The sequence below is a fragment of the Gigantopelta aegis genome, chromosome 3 (genome assembly GCF_016097555.1).
Source record: "Gigantopelta aegis isolate Gae_Host chromosome 3, Gae_host_genome, whole genome shotgun sequence".
Taxonomy (NCBI): Eukaryota; Metazoa; Mollusca; class Gastropoda; order Neomphalida; family Peltospiridae; genus Gigantopelta; species Gigantopelta aegis.
This window is the reverse complement of record NC_054701.1, coordinates 1,547,174-1,569,489: the sequence shown is the minus strand read 5'-3', so window position 1 is coordinate 1,569,489 and position 22,316 is coordinate 1,547,174. Positions and strand designations below refer to the sequence as shown.

The following is a 22,316-nucleotide window of genomic DNA, read 5'->3' as shown; positions in this document are numbered from 1 at the left end:
GTATATCCACGAAATATAAAGTTTGAATTGGTTGAATTAAGCGACTGGTAGATCCACGAAATATAAAGTATGAAATGGCTGAATTAAGCGACTGGTATATCCACGACATATAAAGTATGAATTGGCTGAATTAAGCGACTGGTATATCCACGACATATAAAGTATGAATTGGCTGAATTAAGCGACTGGTATATCCACGACATATAAAGTATGAAATGGCTGAATTAAGCGACTGGTATATCCACGACATATAAAGTATGAAATGGTTGAATTAAGCGACTGGTATATCCACGAAATATAAAGTATGAATTGGCTGAATTAAGTGACTGGTATATCCACGAAATATAAAGTATGAATTGGCTGAATTAAGCGACTGGTATATCCACGACATATAAAGTATGAATTGGTTGAAACGTAAAACATAGGTGGTTGTGTGTGTGTGTGTGTGTGTGTGTGTGTGTGTGTGTGTGTGTGTTAAATTGACATCTTATCGAGTTCGATGTTTAAAAACAACTGTTCATTAGTTGTAGGACTATTGTAGAATAATATTCAAAGATAACTTAATGAAGTACACCTCGTGTTTCCTCCCATCACTCTAACAATCCTGTCTCACTCGCGTCCAGTCTGGGATATGACAGACAAATCTGAAAGATTAGTCAACTGACTAACAAAAGCACACATAATGGTGACAGTTTTAACAGTACTGTGTTTGAGACAAATTGGAACCACAGTAACTATGGATCTGAACAGTTCTATTAAGTATAAATGACCATTTTTGTGAGAAAAGTTTCATTGTAATCTTGTAAAGACATCACGGGATCTAAACGTCAGTAGCTAGTGCATCTGCTATGTGCCCGGATATCAGCCCCTACCCTTCTTCCGATTCCCCCAGTCCATATATCAGCCCCTACCCTTCTTCAGATTCACCCAGTCCGGATATCAGCCCCTACCCTTCTTCCACCCCCCCCCCCCAGTCCAGATATCAGCCCCTACCCTTCCGATTCCCCAAGTCCGGATATCAGCCCCTACCCTTCTTCCGATTCCCCCAGTCCATATATCAGCCCCTACCCTTCTTCAGATTCACCCAGTCCGGATATCAGCCCCTACCCTTCTTCCGACCCCCCCCCCCCCCCAGTCCAGATATCAGCCCCTACCCTTCCGATTCCCCAAGTCCGGATATCAGCCCCTACCCTTCTTCCGATTCCCCCAGTCCGGATATCAGCCCCTACCCTTCTTCCGATCCCCCCAGTTCGGATATCAGCCCCTACCCTTCTTGCGATTCCCCCAGTCCGGATATCAGCCTCTACCCTTCTTCCGACCTTTTTCCCCCCCCCCCCCCCCCCCCAGTCCGGATATCAGCCCCATCCCTTCTTCCGATTCCCCCAGTCCGGATATCAGCCCCTACCCTTCTTCCGATTCCCCCAGTCCGGATATCAGCCCCTACCCTTCTTCCGATTTTCCCCCAATCCGGATATCAGCCCCTACCCTTCTTCCGACCCCCCCCCCCCAGTCCGGATATCAGCCCCTACCCTTCTTCCGATTCCCCCAGTCCGGATATCAGCCCCTACCCTTCTTCCGATTCCCCCAATCCGGATATCAGCCCCTACCCTTCTTCCGATTTTCCCCCAGTCCGGATATCAGCCCCTACCCTTCTTCCGATTCCCCCAGTCCGGATATTAGCCCCTACCCTTCTTCCGATTCACCCAGTCCGGATATCAGCCCCTACCCTTCTTCCGATTCACCCAGTCCGGATATCAGCCCCTACCCTTCTTCTGATTCCCCCGATCCGGATATCAGCCCCTACCCGTCTTCCGATTCCCCCAGTCCGGATATCAGCCCCTTCCCTTCTTCCGATTCCCTCAGTCCGGATATCAGCCCCTACCCTTCTTCCGATCCCCCCAGTCCGGATATCAGCCCATACCCGTCGTCCGATCTCCCCAATCTGGATATCAGCCCCTACCCGTCTTCCGATCCCCCCGGTGAGTCGTCTGATACGATAAGATGCAATGCGACATCTAAAGCTGCCAGAACATCAAATAGATGGAAGGCCTTTCTAGGATAAATCAAAACTGGCATTTTAAATATAGCGTAAACAGAAAATTTAAGCAAGTTGAGGTCCCCCCCCCCCCCCTCCCCCGCGCGTGTGTCCGTACACGCACCTGCTCTGTATATAGTGTTTGACACGAGTTCTTTTATTTCAATCAGTAATCGGAGCGAGCATAATGGATTGATTTCCTTGAGACGAGTAGCAGAATCTGAGAAATTCCTGTACAGTGAATATTTACAATGGCCGCATGGCGGTTTGGGGCGGGTCAGAAACGAAAGTGAAGCACTGGATCTGTTTAACTTTGTTAAAGCAAAAAGTGTCAAACTATTTAACTTTATTCTACGTGTAAGGTATTGAAATCCGTTCACCTGCATCACACTTGTAGTATATGTTTGTTTTTCACTGTCACCGAAGAGTTTTCTCAGCGTATTAGTTTCCAACAAAGTACGTTGTGCCAGTGTTGTCTGTGTGCCCCAATAACACGGATCCATTGTAGGTGTTTGTAAAGCACACGCACAGAGACAAGACAAAAGAAAACAGATTCGTTGTTTGACTCGCACCAATCCGACGAGCCCGACTGTAGTAATGTGCTGTGTTATTAGATTTCTGCCCGTCGATCCTCTCGTTAGCTTTTCACTTTATTTGGGAGGAGGTGCCAACACTCGCCTATTGTGTACAGATCTGTCCAGTGGTTTGATTGTGAGTACAAAAGATAGAATTATTCTTCCGTAAGATTAATTATTATTTTATATATGACACGACAAATGGTTGCACATTTATATTTATTATATTATAGCAGTAACGTTCGATATGGATTAAGCAGGAAAACAAAAGATAAACCGTTTTGGAAAAATCAAATAGTATTCAAGTCAATACAAGTCATCTGTGGTGTGGTCTGTGTATAGCAATATATGCTAACGAAATAAAGGTGTAGTTATCCTTGTGTTATGTGATGTTTCAGCCAAATGTATTCTGTATGTTGTTTTGTCATGGGAAGTGTACCAACCACACATACTCAGAATTAACAACATGCAATCCATCATGTTATACAAGATAGCGCCGACAGATAGTGTCGAATGGTAATTAAGACGTCTGTCCATCTCATTATTAATTGAAATATGTGCTGTAATTATTCTCAAGGGAAATCCACCGTGTTTCACCTGGACCTCGGTAATGGTTAGTATCTAAGGACGCGATATTCCTGTCATTATTTGAAGACCGACAGAAGTCGCCTACAACATAAAGTCCCTCTATTGGAACGGGATGGAATAGTCTCACTCGGTAAGAGTTTCTACATGGTCTGTATTCGAAGGTTTGTGCTCCAGAGTTTCACCAAGTGTGTACTGAAAATCTCATAACAAACTGCTCGTTGTCTACCTGGTCTGTATTCGAAGGTTTGTGCTCCAGAGTTTCACCAAGTGTGTACTGAAAATCTCATTATAACAAACTGCTGGTGGTCTACCTGGTCTGTATTCGAAGGTTTGTGCTCCAGAGTTTCACCAAGTGTGTACTGAAAATCTCATTATAACAAACTGCTGGTGGTTTACCTGGTCTGTATTCGAAGGTTTGTGCTCCAGAGTTTCACCAAGTGTGTACTGGTAATCTCATTATAACAAACTGCTCGTGGTCTACCTGGTCTGTATTCGAAGGTTTGTGCTCCACAGTTTCACCAAGTGTGTACTGAAAATCTCATTATAACAAATTGCTCGTTGTCTACCTGGTCTGTATTCGAAGGTTTGTGCTCCACAGTTTCACCAAGTGTGTACTGAAAATCTCATTATAACAAACTGCTGGTGGTCTACCTGGTCTGTATTCGAAGGTTTGTGCTCCAGAGTTTCACCAAATGTGTACTGGTAATCTCATTATAACAAACTGCTCGTGGTCTACCTGGTCTGTATTCGAAGGTTTGTGCTCCACAGTTTCACCAAGTGTGTACTGAAAATCTCATTATAACAAACTGCTTGTGGTCTACCTGGTCTGTATTCGAAGGTTTGTGCTCCAGAGTTTCACCAAATGTGTACTGGTAATCTCATTATAACAAACTGCTTGTGGTTTACCTGGTCTGTATTCGAAGGTTTGTGCTCCACAGTTTCACCAAGTGTGTACTGAAAATCTCATTATAACAAACTGCTCGTTGTCTACCTGGTCTGTATTCGAAGGTTTGTGCTCCAGAGTTTCACCAAGTGTGTACTGAAAATCTCATAACAAACTGCTCGTTGTCTACCTGGTCTGTATTCGAAGATTTGTGCTCCAGAGTTTCACCAAGTGTGTACTGAAAATCTCATTATAACAAACTGCTGGTGGTCTACCTGGTCTGTATTCGAAGGTTTGTGCTCCAGAGTTTCACCAAATGTGTACTGGTAATCTCATTATAACAAACTGCTCGTGGTCTACCTGGTCTGTATTCGAAGGTTTGTGCTCCACAGTTTCACCAAGTGTGTACTGAAAATCTCATTATAACAAATTGCTCGTTGTCTACCTGGTCTGTATTCGAAGGTTTGTGCTCCACAGTTTCACCAAGTGTGTACTGAAAATCTCATTATAACAAACTGCTGGTGGTCTACCTGGTCTGTATTCGAAGGTTTGTGCTCCAGAGTTTCACCAAATGTGTACTGGTAATCTCATTATAACAAACTGCTCGTGGTCTACCTGGTCTGTATTCGAAGGTTTGTGCTCCACAGTTTCACCAAGTGTGTACTGAAAATCTCATTATAACAAACTGCTTGTGGTCTACCTGGTCTGTATTCGAAGGTTTGTGCTCCACAGTTTCACCAAGTGTGTACTGAAAATCTCATAACAAACTGCTCGTTGTCTACCTGGTCTGTATTCGAAGGTTTGTGCTCCAGAGTTTCACCAAGTGTGTACTGAAAATCTCATTATAACAAACTGCTCGTGGTCTACCTGGTCTGTATTCGAAGGTTTGTGCTCCAGAGTTTCACCAAGTGTGTACTGAAAATCTCATTATAACAAACTGCTGGTGGTTTACCTGGTCTGTATTCGAAGGTTTGTGCTCCAGAGTTTCACCAAGTGTGTACTGAAAATCTCATTATAACAAACTGCTCGTGGTCTACCTGGTCTGTATTCGAAGGTTTGTGCTCCAGAGGTTCATCAGTGTGTACTGAAAATCTCTTTATAACAAACTGCTCCACTCTATCGTGACCGTGTATTCTGTTGTGCTAAATTGTTGGCATGTATGTCTTTTGTACGCTACTATTGACTTTGTTGATATACGTTAGAATTCTATGTTTGTATGTTTGAAATTTTAAAAATATTCCAGGGACGGCAGCTTTAAATAAGTCCACGACATTTTCTTAGTGGTGTAGCCCGGGGGGGGGGGGGGGGGGGTCCTGTGTCATATCCCACTACATAGGTGCCCCCCCCCCCCCCCCAATACAAAATCCTACCTACGCCACTGCATTTCCTTGCTTGACTTTACAATCGGTCAACGAGCAAGTTCTGTTCGTGAATCTGTGAAGTGTGTTAAATAAAGTCGTGACGTGTTCATTCATAACCCAACTCTCGTTCAGAGCTCGCCGAAAACCAATACGCGACACATCGACAATGTCCGTCACTTATGTTGGTAATTAAAGTGAACACGAAATCAAAATATGCGGATCACCTTTCAATAACAAGATACCTCGATACTGCTTTTAATAACGCCGTGTTGCAAATGTCGCGTGCAAGGTACCGGGTTCACGTCCTTGTGCGCACTATTTATACTTATTTTAATTTATGTCTCTGAAGTATTGGAGTCTTTCTAGTTTGGTTAAAATGGAACAGGTACACACACATTTGCATGGAAAACCTTCTTGCATGTGTAAATGTGCCTTCACAGTCACCTAGCTAATCACAGGGTTTTTTCGGAAACCGGTCGATATCCCCTGTATATTAAAAATGATGTAAGCGTCGGAAGCGGGGTTGTGATGGTGTGGGGGTGTGAGAAGGCAGAGGAGAGTACTGGACAGCCCCCCCCCCCCCCCATCTCTGAAGATTATGCATGCTCCAGTTCTAAGGCATATTAATATATAGCTGCCAGTTTATTGTACTATTCTTGCTTTACTGCAGCTGCACAAAATGTTTGTAAATCACCTCCATGTATCGCCGTATGGTGATCTGAGTGTAAATAGAGTTCTGTTCTGTTCTGATCTGTTCCTACCCACGTCCAAGTGTTGGCATCTTCAGACGCCTTTGGAAGAGTATTAAAGCTGTTGTATCTATTACAATGGCCTTGATACAGTCACACCCCGTCCCTCCCCGCCCTTGAAATACGAAGTATGGAAGTATTTTATCAGATGAATACACTGCATTTATTGCTATTTCGTTTGAAGATTGCTCTATCGATAATACATGTTCGTCTACTTTTGAATAATGTTCTTTCTAAACGTTGCATCTCCACTGGAAGAGACTTTGTTAAGCGTTGCACTCCATCCCTTAAACATCATGTATCCATCCCTGTTTCTTATGTGAGCAAACTTATATTATAATACATCAAAATACTTGATGATGTCAAACAGTATTTTGTAATAATTTTAAAATTCACATATTATATAACTTTACATGAGAGAACATGGGCGTCGATCGGTGGGGGACAGGGGGGACGCGTCCCCCTCACTTTTCAACGCCGGGGGACAATCTATATAAGTGTCGCCCCCCCCCCCCCCTTTTTTCGTTTAGCAAAAGCAACAACAACACCACCAACAAAAACAACAACAGCAACAAAAAAAGAAAGAAAAAAAAAGAAATTTAACCAACTAACGTGTAGCTTTATGATTTTCATTGACATTCCCCTCTCTCTCTCTCTCTCTCTCTCTCTCTCTCTCTCTCTCTCTCTCTCTCTCTCTCTCTCTCTCTCTCTCTCTCTCTCTCTCTCTCTCTCACACACACACACACACACACTAACACGTCCCCCCCACCTCCACACACACACTTTTAAAGCCGGATTGACGCCCATGTGAGAGAATAAGAGATGTGAACAGCAATGAAAGATATACATTTCTTAGATCTTGTAAGTCAACAATACCTGTACAAAAATTGAACAATTACATGTTAAAATCGTCACATTTCTATTGTTACCAAGAAAATAATTTGTTGTTGCCTTGGATATATAAGAATGTTTTGAAGTGTTTTCTCATTAAAATGTTGAAAGATCACATTCTGTTATCACGAAAACAATAACGTCATCTGAATAAATGCATTAACAACAAATATCAGTTATCAACACCTAAAATCACAAACACACACGAAGTTTTATTGTCGGAACTTACGTTTTTAGTCTATTGTGACGTCAGCCAATTGTTCTAAGGTAAAAAGACAAGTTTGCTATATATATCTGTAGCATTCATTCACATGGTACAGGAATGTTTCTTCTTTTTCTTCTTCTTTTATTTTTATTTTTTTTATTTAGGAGATAACCATATGGAGTTTTTAGATTTGCAGGTGTTATTGTGTATTTTATCCCGCAAATGTGATTTTTTTTACCGAAGGCGTTAGCCTGAGGTTAAAAATGAAACATTTGCGGACATAAAATAGACAATAACACCCGCTAATCTAACTCCATATGGTTATGTCCATTGTAAATTGAATCATTTCTATACGGAACTAACTGTATATTTGGTTATTTTTTTAAAAACAATACCTGGTTACAATCTGACTATTAGACCGTTGGCCTTGAACCATTAACTTATCCTGTTCCAATGGCTAATGACGTTACTATCTCATGACGTCATTAGCTTTCCGGGTGTTATTTTCATTTGATCCCGGAAAAAGAATGTAATTAACCAATCACAATACAGAACACACTCGCCATCAGTTTACGATTACCTTTTCTTTCTTCAAAATGTATTTATTTATTTATATAATTCATAAAAGAAAAAAAAAGAAAAAAACACTGTTGGCTATATCGTCTTGCGCATCTATAACCCGGTTATTATTACATGCACAATGAAGTGGCCAGTGATTGGGTCAAGGAATATTAGCAGAATAAGAAGTCTTCGTGACAGGGTCTTATTTAAAGAGTTCCTTTTTTAAGTAGGCCTACTGTTACCGGCTCACACGTCCAACGATTGGTTCGTGGAAATAAACTCGCTGAAAAGCTGAACTCATTGAAAGGGTGCTTCAGCTGTCGTTTTTCCTTCACCGAAACCCATAGTTTGATTTTGAAATTAATAAAGTAAAGATTAAAATTAATAGTTTTACACCAAAGACTATTTTTCATGGAACTTTGGAGAACACTGTGAGCCGAATGAATGCAGGTTGAAGTCAGCTTATTAGTATTCTGAAGAAACACGGTATGCAGGAGACAATTCAAATTTAAAGAGTATGCTGTGTTGTGATATTACAAACAACTTTACATTTGTATATTCAGTATTTAACGTTTATACTGGTATTTTAACGTTAGTTCATGAGTTTTATCTGAGATCTGACAGGTGTTTTTTTCAAAACGTGTTTACTTCAGAATATCAGCTCTGTTAAAAAGATCAAACGGAGCGATTGTAAGGTGCGCTTCGATGTTTGTTTAAACGTCTACTGAGTTGAAATATCTTTGTTTCTTTAAAATATAAATAAACACTAAATGTTTCGTGTTATTCTATCAACGATAAGTAGGCCTGCTGTAGAAGAACGTCACCCACCCCTCCACGACCACCACCCCGTATGTCACTGAAGGGACAGCCCTCAGTTTATATGACTGACGTGTTTACCAGAAAATCAATTCACATACCTGCGCCAAAAACTTTCTCCCCGTTTTTGGATACGACTTTAGCGTACAGTGAGATATTTTCCACTTGACACAGTGTTATTAATTAAAGAGCGACGCCTCTGAGCTAAGTGGGAGAAACGTCCAAGTGGATGTCAAGGGTAACCGAGGTCTAGGTTTACATTTCACTTCTGATCGGCGTCACCACTGCGGACTACAAACTATTGTATATTAGTCTAGGGTCAGATTTTAATTTAAAACAATTTTTGTTTTGCAGTTAACGATTTTACGATCTGTTTAAAATACAAATGACAGTTTGAGCGGTTTTTTCTTAAAACAAAACTATATTGCTAAATTATTTATGAGCTTTGTCGACGAGGTCCTGAAATATTTTTCGTCCATCGTGTGAAATCGCAAGTTATTACAGCATTTCCAAAATTTATAGCAATAAAATAAAGTAAAAACAAACAAAATAATAATAATAATAATAATAATAATAATAATTCACAATTTACGATACTGTTATAATATTAATGAGTTTGAAAATTGTTCATAGGGCAAGAGAGGTCTTTTCCTTGACTTGAAACGATATTTTACCATAAATACCAATACATAGCCAAAATACGACGAATAACATGGACGACAGTCACTTTTCGCACCCTTGTTTTGGCTTCGTACACAATAAATATAGCATATCTTACAGTAATTTCACTTGAAATCCATATTTCGTAAAAGGTACAATTTTTTAATCACAAGATTTTCTTCAAACACATTCAGGTGCATTAGTAATGTTCAATTTTTTTTTTAATAAAATAAAATAATAATACAATAGCAATTTTGCATTGGAATTTTTCCAACATTCTTAAAAAGGAAACGTCATGTACCCTGTTTATGGTTATTGTAAGGAGATGCAAAGTGACGTCATTGGAATACTGGCGTCATTCAAATTCAAAACTAGCTATATTATTACAATGCTTCGCCACATTAAAATAAAAACTGGTCTACTAACCTTGACCCCTGTCAAATTTCTATAACAAGCAGACAACGCTGTTTACAGGTTGGTATTTTTTATTTTTCATATTTGTCAAAATATTAATTTGAAAGTTTTAAAAGATGAAAGAAACAAAAAGTACCTTTTGTCTAATGTATCATTAAAAAAATTACCGTTGGATACGTTTTATTTGTTGTGTACGAAGCCAAAACAAGGGTCCAAAAAGTGACTCGTCGACCTTAGATCAATTTCTATATTTTCAGTCAAAGCCTCGTGGCATTCGCCATACTAACACTCACAGGATAAAGCCGATATCTTAAGACAGCATCCAGTTATCCTATATGTTTACTTTAAAGTTTGAAACCTTTGTTTCACACCCAATAGCCGATAGGGGTCTATATCTTTTGTGTTGGGGTGTCATTAAACATTCATTCATTCATTCATTCATTCATAGTTTGAAATGCGATTGTTTTCTCTTTTTTTTCTTGCAGTAATCTATCAGTCAGTTCACTTGTTCCCGGATTACCGAGTGTTCCCAGTGACACAGGAAAAGATGTGACAGATAAAGCCCATGGGAAGGCTAACTCGTTTTTTCCATATGAATGTGGAATGCGAGTAAATGGACTGCACGTAAGTGAAACTCACACTGTTCTCTATATCGAGACGTAGACCTCTGTAAACTCACACTGTTCTCTATATCGAGACGCAGACCTCTGTAGACTCACACTGTTCTCTATATCGAGACGCAGACCTCTGTAAACACACTGTTCTCTATATCGAGACGAAGACCTCTGTAAACTCACACTGTTCTCTATATCGAGACGTAGACCTCTGTAAACTCACACCGTTCTCTATATCGAGACGTAGACCTCTGTAAACTCACACCGTTCTCTGTATCGAGACGAAGACCTCTGTAAACTCACACCGTTCTCTATATCGAGATGTAGACCTCTGTAAACTCACTGTTCTCTATATCGAGACGTAGACCTCTGTAAACTTATTATACCACAGTAATATCTTAATTTACAAATCGCACCCAGTATCGAAATAAGGATTACTGTAGTAGTATTTGAGAAAAACGTGTTTAGAATTTGTTGATTTTCTTTTTCAGAAAATAAAAAAGAAAGGATATCGCTAGATAAATCGGTCGATAATTTTTTTAAACACAGATATATTTTTTTTATGAAGAGGTAAATTTATGTTGTTTGTCTTGCTACAAATAAGTCGGAGAACTTTTCTAAAGCCATGGGTGTAGATTTTAGTAGTATAAATACAGGAGCTGTGTCCGTACTTTGCTAAAATTCAAGGTTTCAGCAAAGTTCTCGGACTTCAAAGTTTTACAGCAGTGTGGGATCGATCCCTGTCAGTGGGCCCATTGGGCTATTTATCGTTCCAGCCAGGGCACCACGACTGGTATATCAAAGGCCGTGGTATGTACTACCCTGTCTGTGGGATGGTGCATATAAAAGATCCCTTGCTGCTAATCGAAAAGAGTAGCCCATGAAGTGGCGACAGCGGGTTTCTTCTCTCAATATCTGTGTGGTCCTTACCCATGTCTGACGCCATAAAACCGTAAATAAAATGTGTTGAGTGCGTCGTTAAATAAAACATTTCTTTCTTTCTTTCAAAGTTTTACGGCTTGTGAAAATTACGAGAACGATAGTTTCGTTCGCGCTACCTCACGTAGATTTAATTTTTCAGAATTTATTTTTCGTTCGTGCATTAAATTTAGATATCATTAAAATTGTACATAGGCATAACGGGTTACGCAAAAGGAAATGGGTTACCTCGATTTCTTTTTCCATAACTCATAATGGGTTTCTCTCATTTTACCATTCTCAAAGTTATGTTATGTTAATAGCTCGGGTTTCGTTTACTAGACGAGAGTTTACCTGTAATTTCAGAACGCTAAGGTTGACAACTCTGGGTCTGATATCGAAGTGTATCTGTTAGAGATGGGGGATGAACCGGTCCAGGTATACTCCAAGGTAAGCAGTCAGTGTTTGACAGCTCTGGGTCTGACATCGAAGAGTATCAGTTAGAGATGGGGGATGAGGTCTACTCCAAGGTAAGCAGTGAGTGTTTGACAGCTCTGGGTCTCACATCGTAGTGTATCTGTTAGAGATGGGGGATGAGGTCTACTCCAAGGTAAGCAGTCAGTGTTTGACAGCTCTGGGTCTCTCACATCGAAGTGTATCTGTTAGAGATGGGGGATGAGGTCTACTCCAAGGTAAGCAGTCAGTGTTTGACAGCTCTGGGTCTCACATCGAAGTGTATCTGTTAGAGATGGGGGATGAGGTCTACTCCAAGGTAAGCAGTCAGTGTTTGACAGCTCTGGGTCTCACATCGAAGTGTATCTGTTAGAGATGGGGGATGAGGTCTACTCCAAGGTAAGCAGTCAGTGTTTGACAGCTCTGGGTCTCTCACATCGAAGTGTATCTGTTAGAGATGGGGGATGAGGTCTACTCCAAGGTAAGCAGTCAGTGTTTGACAGCTCTGGGTCTCACATCGAAGTGTATCTGTTAGAGATGGGGGATGAGGTCTACTCCAAGGTAAGCAGTCAGTGTTTGACAGCTCTGGGTCTCACATCGAAGTGTATCTGTTAGAGATGGGGGATGAGGTCTACTCCAAGGTAAGCAGTCAGTGTTTGACAGCTCTGGGTCTCACATCGAAGTGTATCTGTTAGAGATGGGGGATGAGGTCTACTCCAAGGTAAGCAGTCAGTGTTTGACAGCTCTGGGTCTCACATCGAAGTGTATCTGTTAGAGATGGGGGATGAGGTCTACTCCAAGGTAAGCAGTCAGTGTTTGACAGCTCTGGGTCTCACATCGAAGTGTATCTGTTAGAGATGGGGGATGAGGTCTACTCCAAGGTAAGCAGTCAGTGTTTGACAGCTCTGGGTCTCTCACATCGAAGTGTATCTGTTAGAGATGGGGGATGAGGTCTACTCCAAGGTAAGCAGTCAGTGTTTGACAGCTCTGGGTCTCACATCGAAGTGTATCTGTTAGAGATGGGGTATGAGGTCTACTCCAAGGTAAGCAGTCAGTGTTTGACAGCTCTGAGTCTCACATCGAAGTGTATCTGTTAAGAGATGGGGGATGAGGTCTACTCCAAGGTAAGCAGTCAGTGTTTGACAGCTCTGGGTCTCACATCGAAGTTTATATGTTAGAGATGGGGGATGAGGTCTACTCCAAGGTAAGCAGTCAGTGTTTGACAGCTCTGGGTCTCTCACATCGAAGTGTATCTGTTAGAGATGGGGGATGAGGTCTACTCCAAGGTAAGCAGTCAGTGTTTGACAGCTCTGGGTCTCACATCGAAGTTTATCTGTTAGAGATGGGGGATGAGGTCTACTCCAAGGTAAGCAGTCAGTGTTTGACAGCTCTGGGTCTCACATCGAAGTGTATCTGTTAGATATCGGGGATGAGTCGGTCTAGGTCTACTCCAAGGTAAGCCGTCAGTGTTTGACAGCTCTGGGTCTCACATCGAAGTTTATCTGTTAGAGATGGGGGATGAGGTCTACTCCAAGGTAAGCAGTCAGTGTTTGACAGCTCTGGGTCTCTCACATCGAAGTGTATCTGTTAGAGATGGGGGATGAGGTCTACTCCAAGGTAAGCAGTCAGTGTTTGACAGCTCTGGGTCTCTCACATCGAAGTGTATCTGTTAGAGATGGGGGATGAGGTCTACTCCAAGGTAAGCAGTCAGTGTTTGACAGCTCTGGGTCTCTCACATCGAAGTGTATCTGTTAGAGATGGGGGATGAGGTCTACTCCAAGGTAAGCAGTCAGTGTTTGACAGCTCTGGGTCTCTCACATCGAAGTGTATCTGTTAGAGATGGGGGATGAGGTCTACTCCAAGGTAAGCAGTCAGTGTTTGACAGCTCTGGGTCTCACATCGAAGTGTATCTGTTAGAGATGGGGGATGAGGTCTACTCCAAGGTAAGCAGTCAGTGTTTGACAGCTCTGGGTCTCACATCGAAGTGTATCTGTTAGAGATGGGGGATGAGGTCTACTCCAAGGTAAGCAGTCAGTGTTTGACAGCTCTGGGTCTCACATCGAAGTGTATCTGTTAGAGATGGGGGATGAGGTCTACTCCAAGGTAAGCAGTCAGTGTTTGACAGCTCTGGGTCTCACATCGAAGTGTATCTGTTAGAGATGGGGGATGAGGTCTACTCCAAGGTAAGCAGTCAGTGTTTGACAGCTCTGGGTCTCACATCGAAGTGTATCTGTTAGAGATGGGGGATGAGGTCTACTCCAAGGTAAGCAGTCAGTGTTTGACAGCTCTGGGTCTCTCACATCGAAGTGTATCTGTTAGAGATGGGGGATGAAGTCTACTCCAAGGTAAGCAGTCAGTGTTTGACAGCTCTGGGTCTCACATCGAAGTGTATCTGTTAGAGATGGGGGATGAGGTCTACTCCAAGGTAAGCAGTCAGTGTTTGACAGCTCTGGGTCTCTCACATCGAAGTGTATCTGTTAGAGATGGGGGATGAGGTCTACTCCAAGGAAAGCAGTCAGTGTTTGACAGCTCTGGGTCTCACATCGAAGTGTATCTGTTAGAGATGGGGGAGGGGAGAGACAGACAGACAGACAAACAGACAGACAGGGAAGAGGGATGAGAGAGACAGACAGATAGAGAGAAGAGGTGTGTGAGAGAGACAGACAGACAAGAGGGATGTGTGAGAGAGAGAGAGAGAGAGAGAGAGAGAGAGAGAGAGAGAGAGAGAGAGAGAGAGAGAGAGAGAGAGAGAGAGACCGAGGCCGACCTACCTATACACAGTTATATATGTGTATAGGTGTAATCGATATAAATAAATACTGTTCAGTGTGTCTTTCTTCCAGACCCAGGTTCCGCGGCCCGGCACCTGGATAGACTGCAGATTGGCTTTGTCGCAACAGTCGAGTCGCTTCACGCTGCCGATGGACATGAGAGATCTCGAAAGTAAGTAGTATCTGTTAATAACAAATATCACGCAAGTAAGTAGTATCTGTTAAAAGGACATTCCTGAGTTTGCTGCAATGTTTTAAGATGTTGTCAACTAATAAAAACTTTCTACGATTAAACTTACATATTAAATATATTTTCTTGTTTAGAATATTAGTGGCTGTATATTAAACGTGTTTCTGATCGTTCTAATATTTGTACTAGGTTAATTTTCATTTTATTTCCTAAAAAATATTTTTTGCGTACGTACGAAATTATGTGAAGACAAAATCCAGTTTGGGCTTCTTACAAATATTAAGACGACCAGAAACATATTGAATATACAGACATTGATATTCTAAACAAGAAAATATATTTAATATCTAAGTTTAATCGTAGAAATATTTTATTAGTCGGAAACATCTTACAATGCAGCAAACTCGGGAATGTCTCTTTAATACCAAATATCAATAAAGTTACTAGTATCTGTTAATACCAAATATCATGCAAGTAAGTAGTATCTGTTAATACCAAATATCATGCAAGTAAGTAGTATCTGTTAATACCAAATATCATGCAAGTAAGTAGTATCTGTTAATACCAAATATCAGGAAAGTAAGTAGTATCTGTTAATACCAAATATCAGGAAAGTAAGTAGTATCTGTTAATACCAAATATCAGGAAAGTAAGTAGTGTCTGTTAATACCAAATATCACGAAAGTAAGTAGTGTCTGTTAATACCAAATATCACGAAAGTATGTAGTATCTGTTAATACCAAATATCAGGAAAGTTACTAGTATTTGTTAATACCAATTATCACGAAAGTCACTAGTATCTGTTAATACCAAATATCATGCAAGTAAGTAGTATCTGTTAATACTAAATATCATGCAAGTAAGTAGTATCTGTTAATACCAAATATCAGGAAAGTAAGTAGTGTCTGTTAATACCAAATATCACGAAAGTAAGTAGTGTCTGTTAATACCAAATATCACGAAAGTAAGTAGTATTTGTTAATACCAATTATCACGAAAGTCACTAGTATCTGTTAATACCAAATATCATATTGAATATACAGACATTGATATTCTAAACAAGAAAATATATTTAATATGTAAGTTTAATCGTAGAAATATTTTATTAGTCGGAAACATCTTACAATGCAGAAACTCGGGAATGTCTCTTTAATACCAAATATCAATAAAGTTACTAGTATCTGTTAATACCAAATATCATGCAAGTAAGTAGTATCTGTTAATACCAAATATCATGCAAGTAAGTAGTATCTGTTAATACCAAATATCACGAACGTAAGTAGTATCTGTTAATACCAAATATCAATAAAGTTAGTAGTATCTGTTAATACCAAATATCATGCAAGTAAGTAGTATCTGTTAATACCAAATATCATGCAAGTAAGTAGTATCTGTTAATACCAAATATCATGCAAGTAAGTAGTATCTGTTAATACCAAATATCACGAACGTAAGTAGTATCTGTTAAGACCAAATATCAATAAAGTTAGTAGTATCTGTTAAGACCAAATATCAATAAAGTTAGTAGTATCTGTTAATACCAAATATTAGGAAAGTTGCTAGTATCTGTTAATACCAAATATTAGGAAAGTTACTAGTATCAGTTAATACCAAAATAAGTGGAATGTTTTTATTGATTGGCCTGTGTTGTCATTTATTAAACATTTATTTTAAAATGTTTGTAATTAGGACAGGGCCTCGTAAGTTGTATAACTTGTGCCCAATCCTTTTGTGTGTATATATATAATGTTCAAAATAAGATGGGTATAGTCAAATATAACACAATATAACAGATGTATTAATTTTTATTGCAATAATAATTAATGGTAAAACACAAGCACTCATGTGACAAGGGATTGGCATTAAAGATTCTAGCCAGGATAGTGATGTAGGTCCGGAGGAGACACAGATAGGCAACATGGGTGGTGCTTGTCAATTTGATGTTTTCAATATTTGTACTAGTAACGGGTAAAACTCCCGCGGTTCGCCAAGTATGCACATATCCGACATGGCATGCTCCTGATTAAACGTCCAATAACATTTTGGGGGATCCTGTCCCATTCTTTTTGGAAAGCGGCACCTAATTCAGCTACGTTGGTTGGCTGACGTTGACGTTCTCGGAGACGTCGTCCGATGATGTCCGACATGTGCGCAATGGGGAAAGGTCTGGGCTTAGGGCTGGTCACGGTTGTGTGGTAATGTTCTGTTGCTGTAAATACGCAGTGACCAGTAAACTCCGGTAAGCACGGGCGTTGTCCTGAAAAACAAAATGGCATCCACCTTGACGTGTGAAGGGCACAATGATCGGTGCAAGGATGTTGTCACGGTAGTAGCTGGGTTCTGGCAATCTTGGTGATTCCACCCCACACCACAACGGACCCTCCTCCAAATCGGTCATTAGGATGAACGTTTGACGTTGGCGTAGTGTTTATTGGGACGTCGCTAGACATGTCGTCGATCATAGTGTGAATCTGGACTCGTCTGAAAACATTACCGGAGCCCAACGCCAACGTTCATCGGGGTATGAACAACAACAAAAAACCAACCAAAAAAAACACCATCTGCAAACTGTGTGAATCGGCAAAGCTGTTCTCACATAAGTTTGCGGATGATTTTTTGTGTCCATACCCAAATGAACGTAAAAGAAATAACAGACGATACTTATAATTAAATTTGAATCATACAGGCTAATAATATCACTAAAACGTCATACTTTATTTTGAATTATATTTTATCCTGACGACGTAATTGTTACGTTCATCGAAAAATGAACAAACTCCCATTGCTACGGCTGGACCAGTGGAATGACGTTACATTGTAATGAATGTAACAGAAATTAACAAACTCTTGTTGCTACGGCTGGACCAATGTAACAGAAATTAACAAACTCTTGTTGCTAAGGCTGGACCAGTGGAATGACGTTACATTGTAATGAATGTAACAGAAATTAACAAACTCTTGTTGCTACGGCTGGACCAGTGGAATGACGTTACATTGTAATGAATGTAACAGAAATTAACAAACTCTTGTTGCTACGGCTGGACCAGTGGAATGACGTTACATTGTAATGAATGTAACAGAAATTTAATTATTACTAGATACTCAAATGACGTAAGAATATGTGAGGTGGTGTCTTTTTGAATGGAAATAACGTCAAACTCGAATGACGGCATTTTGGATGCTCTTACATCAAAATAAACTATTGCTTAACGTTATTTATTTTCCGAACGCTGGGCAGCTTTCAGTGTAAAAGTTCTATTGAAATGTTTTTGTTTGATGACTATAAATGCATACGTCAATTATGGAGTGTCACCCTAGTACGTTTGCTTAAATGTGAACCTAGTGCCGTGACCTCAATTAATTTACATCTATAGTCCGTCTCATCATTCTGTAAAAAAAACAAAAAAAAACAAACAAAGTACATAATTTCAGTTTGGTTTGATGTAAGAAGAAAAGTAAAAATGTTTTGGAAATAACACAAAAATACTGTTTGCGTGCAAGTAACAGATCAGTCGGCTGGGAAATAAATAACTAGTAGTAAATTCCATACTATGAAAAAAGGCGTTCCCTGTGGGATGGACTGTAGTTTGCAAAGTTATCAAATTCTTAAAGTATGTGATCTGAAAGATATCACATATATACATATATACATATATATACATATATATATATATATATATATATATATATATATATATATATATATACCTGGAAATTAATTAAATTTATATTGTCACCAAATTATTATTATGGGTGGTAGCCAGGCAATATTAATACTGTAAAAATTATGTCCCTTCCCACGCTCCATACCGTCGTTTCGCTGTCATCGGCAGTCAAGAACCCGCACAAATAGTACGTCCAGCAAGTTACTCTCACAGGTGGGAAAACCAGGTTTTTGTCCCATTTTGTTTTACACTGGTTTTGTGAAAAGAGGTTTCATTGTGCTAAAAATGCGTCTGTTGGTTCGCTGAAAAGTTTCCATTGCCACTAGGTGGCAGATTGTTGGAATGAATAATGCGGGATTATCATTCAGGGAAATTGGGCGTCAATTGGGTTGGAATCGTACTGTAATTAGTCGAAAACACCATCAAACCAACGATGTTAAGGACAGGAACCGTCCAGGACAACATCGCAAAATATTTCCAAGAGAAGACAAGGCGTTGTTAAGACTTGTTCGACGTTGGCCCTTGATGTTGAGCAATTACTACGATGTCTACGATGACCTCAAGGAATCGGCTGAAGACTGCTGGATACCGAGCCAGGAGGCATATCAAACGTCCTCTTCTGACACCAGCACACAAAGCAGCACGTTTGGCATGGTGTCAGGCATGCAACAGATGGAATCTTGCGTCCTGTAGGAAGAGTCGCTTTCTTGTCCACGTGACAGATGGAAGAACGTGTGTCTTGAGGCAACCAGATGCCGCCTATGCCGCCAACAACATCCAGAAAACCATTCCATTTGGCGGTGGCTCTGTGATGGTGTGGAGATGCGTTTCTCATGCTTGTAAGTTGGATATGGTCACTGTTCAAGGCAATCTATCAAAGGGACATTCTGGAAGCCGTTGTCGTCCCTCACTTTAACAACCATGCTTTGGCCACGAGGCCAGTGTTTATGGTCGACAATGCTAGACCCCATCGGACGCATGTAGTAGTGGATTTCCTTCGGCGAAATGCAATCACTACCATCCCTAGGCCAGCAAGAAGCCCTGACCCCAATCCGATCGAGCACTTGTGGGACATTCCTGGTCGGCGAGTACGTCAGAGACATCCCCAGTCCAAAATTTGGCAGATTTGGCAGCAGCATTGCACCAGAAATGACGGGCGATCCCACAACGTCAGATCTAATGTCTGGTCGAGGGCATTCGAAGACATATGGAAGCGGTCATCCGTGTCGGCGGGGGTTACTCCAGATACTAAAATACGGACCTTGTTCGAGCATGGCATCCAGAGGACACTTCAGTATATCATTTCAACCTAGCGCCAGCCCCATAGTTCATGTATCTACATTTTCACCCAAATAGACACATTTTATTTTCCTTGATAAATTACACATTAAATTTGGATGAAATTATGTCTTTACTTTTTTGTGATCCTGTGCCACGCACCCTCTCTACAAAAAATAGCAATTTAAATGGAATGGGTCAATTAAATACTTTGAGTTGGTTGTGAAATATAAATTACTTCCCAGAATCAGAGTGATGCTTAATTAATATTCAGGTATATATTATATGTAATAAAATATGTTTTCAGTCGAGTGGAATCTAAGTAGTATCAGTTAATATGAAATATCTGGAATGTAAGTTGTATCAGTTAATATGAAATATCTGGAATGTAAGTTGTATCAGTTAATATGATGTAAGTTGTATCAGTTAATATGAAATATCTGGAATGTAAGTTGTATCAGTTAATTTGAAATATCTGGAATGTAAGTCGTATCAGTTAAGTTGAAATATCTGCAATGAAAGTAGTATCAGCTAATATGAAATTTGTAGAATGTAAGTAGTATCAGTTAATATGAAATATTTGGAATTAAGGTAGTATCAGTTGATATCAAATAACTGGAATGTATGTAGTATCAGCTAATATGAAATTTGTAGAATGTAAGTAGTATCAGTTAATATGAAATATTTGGAATTAAGGTAGTATCAGTTGATATCAAATAACTGGAATGTAAGTAGTATCAGCTAATATGAAATTTGTAGAATTGAGGTATTATCAGTTAATATGAAATATTTAGAATGTAAGTAGTATCAGTTGATATCAAATATCTGGAATGTAAATATCGGCTATTCAGTTTACCCAACATGGTTTTGTTTGTGTATTTATACGGTGTCGGGTTTACATGACATGGGTTTATTTGTGTAATTATACTGTGGTTTACACAACATGGGTTTGTTTGTGTATTTATACTGTGTCAGGTTTACACAACATGGTTTGTATGTGTATTTATAGTGTGTCATGTTCTGTTTGTGTTTTTCAGACATGACACCGGAGCAGTATCTCACGGATTACTGTATCGTGACTTCTAGGAGACTGAATCTCTACAAGAAAGTGTTTTTCAGGATGAAGAACAACAGGACGGGGGCCATCGATTTTAAGGTATGTGTAAAACATCAACACAGAGAGAGACCGATTACAAGGTAAGTGTAGAACATCAACACAGAAACACGATGATTACAAAGTAAGTGTAGAACATCAACACAGAGACACGACGATTACAAGGTAAGTGTAGAACATCAACATAGAGACACGACAATTACAAGGTAAGTGTAGAACATCAACACAGAGACACGACAATTACAAGGTAAGTGTAGAACATCAACACAAAGAGGACGATTACAAGGTAAGTGTAGAACATCAACACAGAGACACGACGATTACAAGGTAAGTGTAGAACAACAACACAGAGACACGACGATTACAAGGTAAGTGTAGAACATCAACACAGAGACACGACGATTACAAGGTAAGTGTAGAACATCAACACAGAGACACGATGATTACAAGGTAAATGTAGAACATCAACACAGAGACACAACGATTACAAGGTAACGATAGAACATCAACGCAGAGAGGACGATTACAAGGTAAGTGTAGAACATCAACACAGAGAGGACGATTACAAGGTAAGTGTAGAACATCAACACAGACATGACAATTACAAGGTAAGTGTAGAACATCAACACAAAGAGGACGATTACAAGGTAAGTAGAACATCCACACACAGAGGACGATTACAAGGTAAGTGTAGAACAACAACACAGAGACACGACGATTACAAGGTAAGTGTAGAACATCAACACAGAGACACGACGATTACAAGGTAAATGTAGAACATCAACACAGAGACAGGACGATTACAAGTTAAATGTAGAACATCAACACAGACAGGACGATTACAAGGTAAGTGTAGAACATCAACACAGAGACAGGACGATTACAAGGTAAGTGTAGAACATCAACACAGAGACAGGACGATTACAAGGTAAGTGTAGAGCAACAACACAGAGACACGACGACTTCAAGGTAAGTGTAGAACATCCACACACAGACTGGACGATTACAAGGTAAGTGTAGAACATCAACACAGAGACAGGACGATTACAAGGTAAGTGTAGAACATCAACACAGAGACAGGACGATTACAAGGTAAGTGTAGAGCAACAACACAGAGACACGACGACTTCAAGGTAAGTGTAGAACATCCACACACAGACTGGACGATTACAAGGTAAGTGTAGAACATCAACAGAGATATTTGTCATTTTTGTTATCTCCAACCAGAAACATTCAAAAATACAGATTTATTAATTGGCTAATTATTAATGTAAAATATTACATTTATAGAATGAAAATTCAGAAGTCCGGACTAAATGTTGAGGCACTTCAAAATATAATCAAAGATAAACTGCAAATTGAAAAATATATACTGTATAAAAAATTGTCAGTTCAGTGAATTTGAAGAAGTTTGGAGACCTTGGCAAATTTTCTTCGAAACTAATGGTTAATGGTTATAGTTTGGAAATCTGTCTTCTTTACTCTTTATTTTTTTCTTTTTTTTTTCTTTTTTTTTTTCTTTCTTTCTTGACTTGAACATTCTCTCTTATTTTTTATCTGCCCATATGAAACCTG

At 39.8% G+C, this 22,316-nt stretch overlaps 1 protein-coding gene across 5 annotated transcripts in view; it reads left to right on the top strand.

Moving 5' to 3' along the window:
* LOC121367353 overlaps positions 1 to 22,316 on the top strand; it is a 93,734-nt gene that overhangs the window by 66,282 nt on the left and 5,136 nt on the right. For all 5 annotated transcript variants that reach the window (XM_041491474.1, XM_041491472.1, XM_041491471.1 and 2 more), the window contains 4 exons: positions 10,224 to 10,362; positions 11,637 to 11,720; positions 14,567 to 14,666; positions 20,665 to 20,783. In XM_041491474.1, coding sequence (XP_041347408.1) covers positions 10,224 to 10,362; positions 11,637 to 11,720; positions 14,567 to 14,666; positions 20,665 to 20,783 — 442 coding nt within the window. The remainder of the gene's footprint in view (positions 1 to 10,223; positions 10,363 to 11,636; positions 11,721 to 14,566; positions 14,667 to 20,664; positions 20,784 to 22,316) is intronic.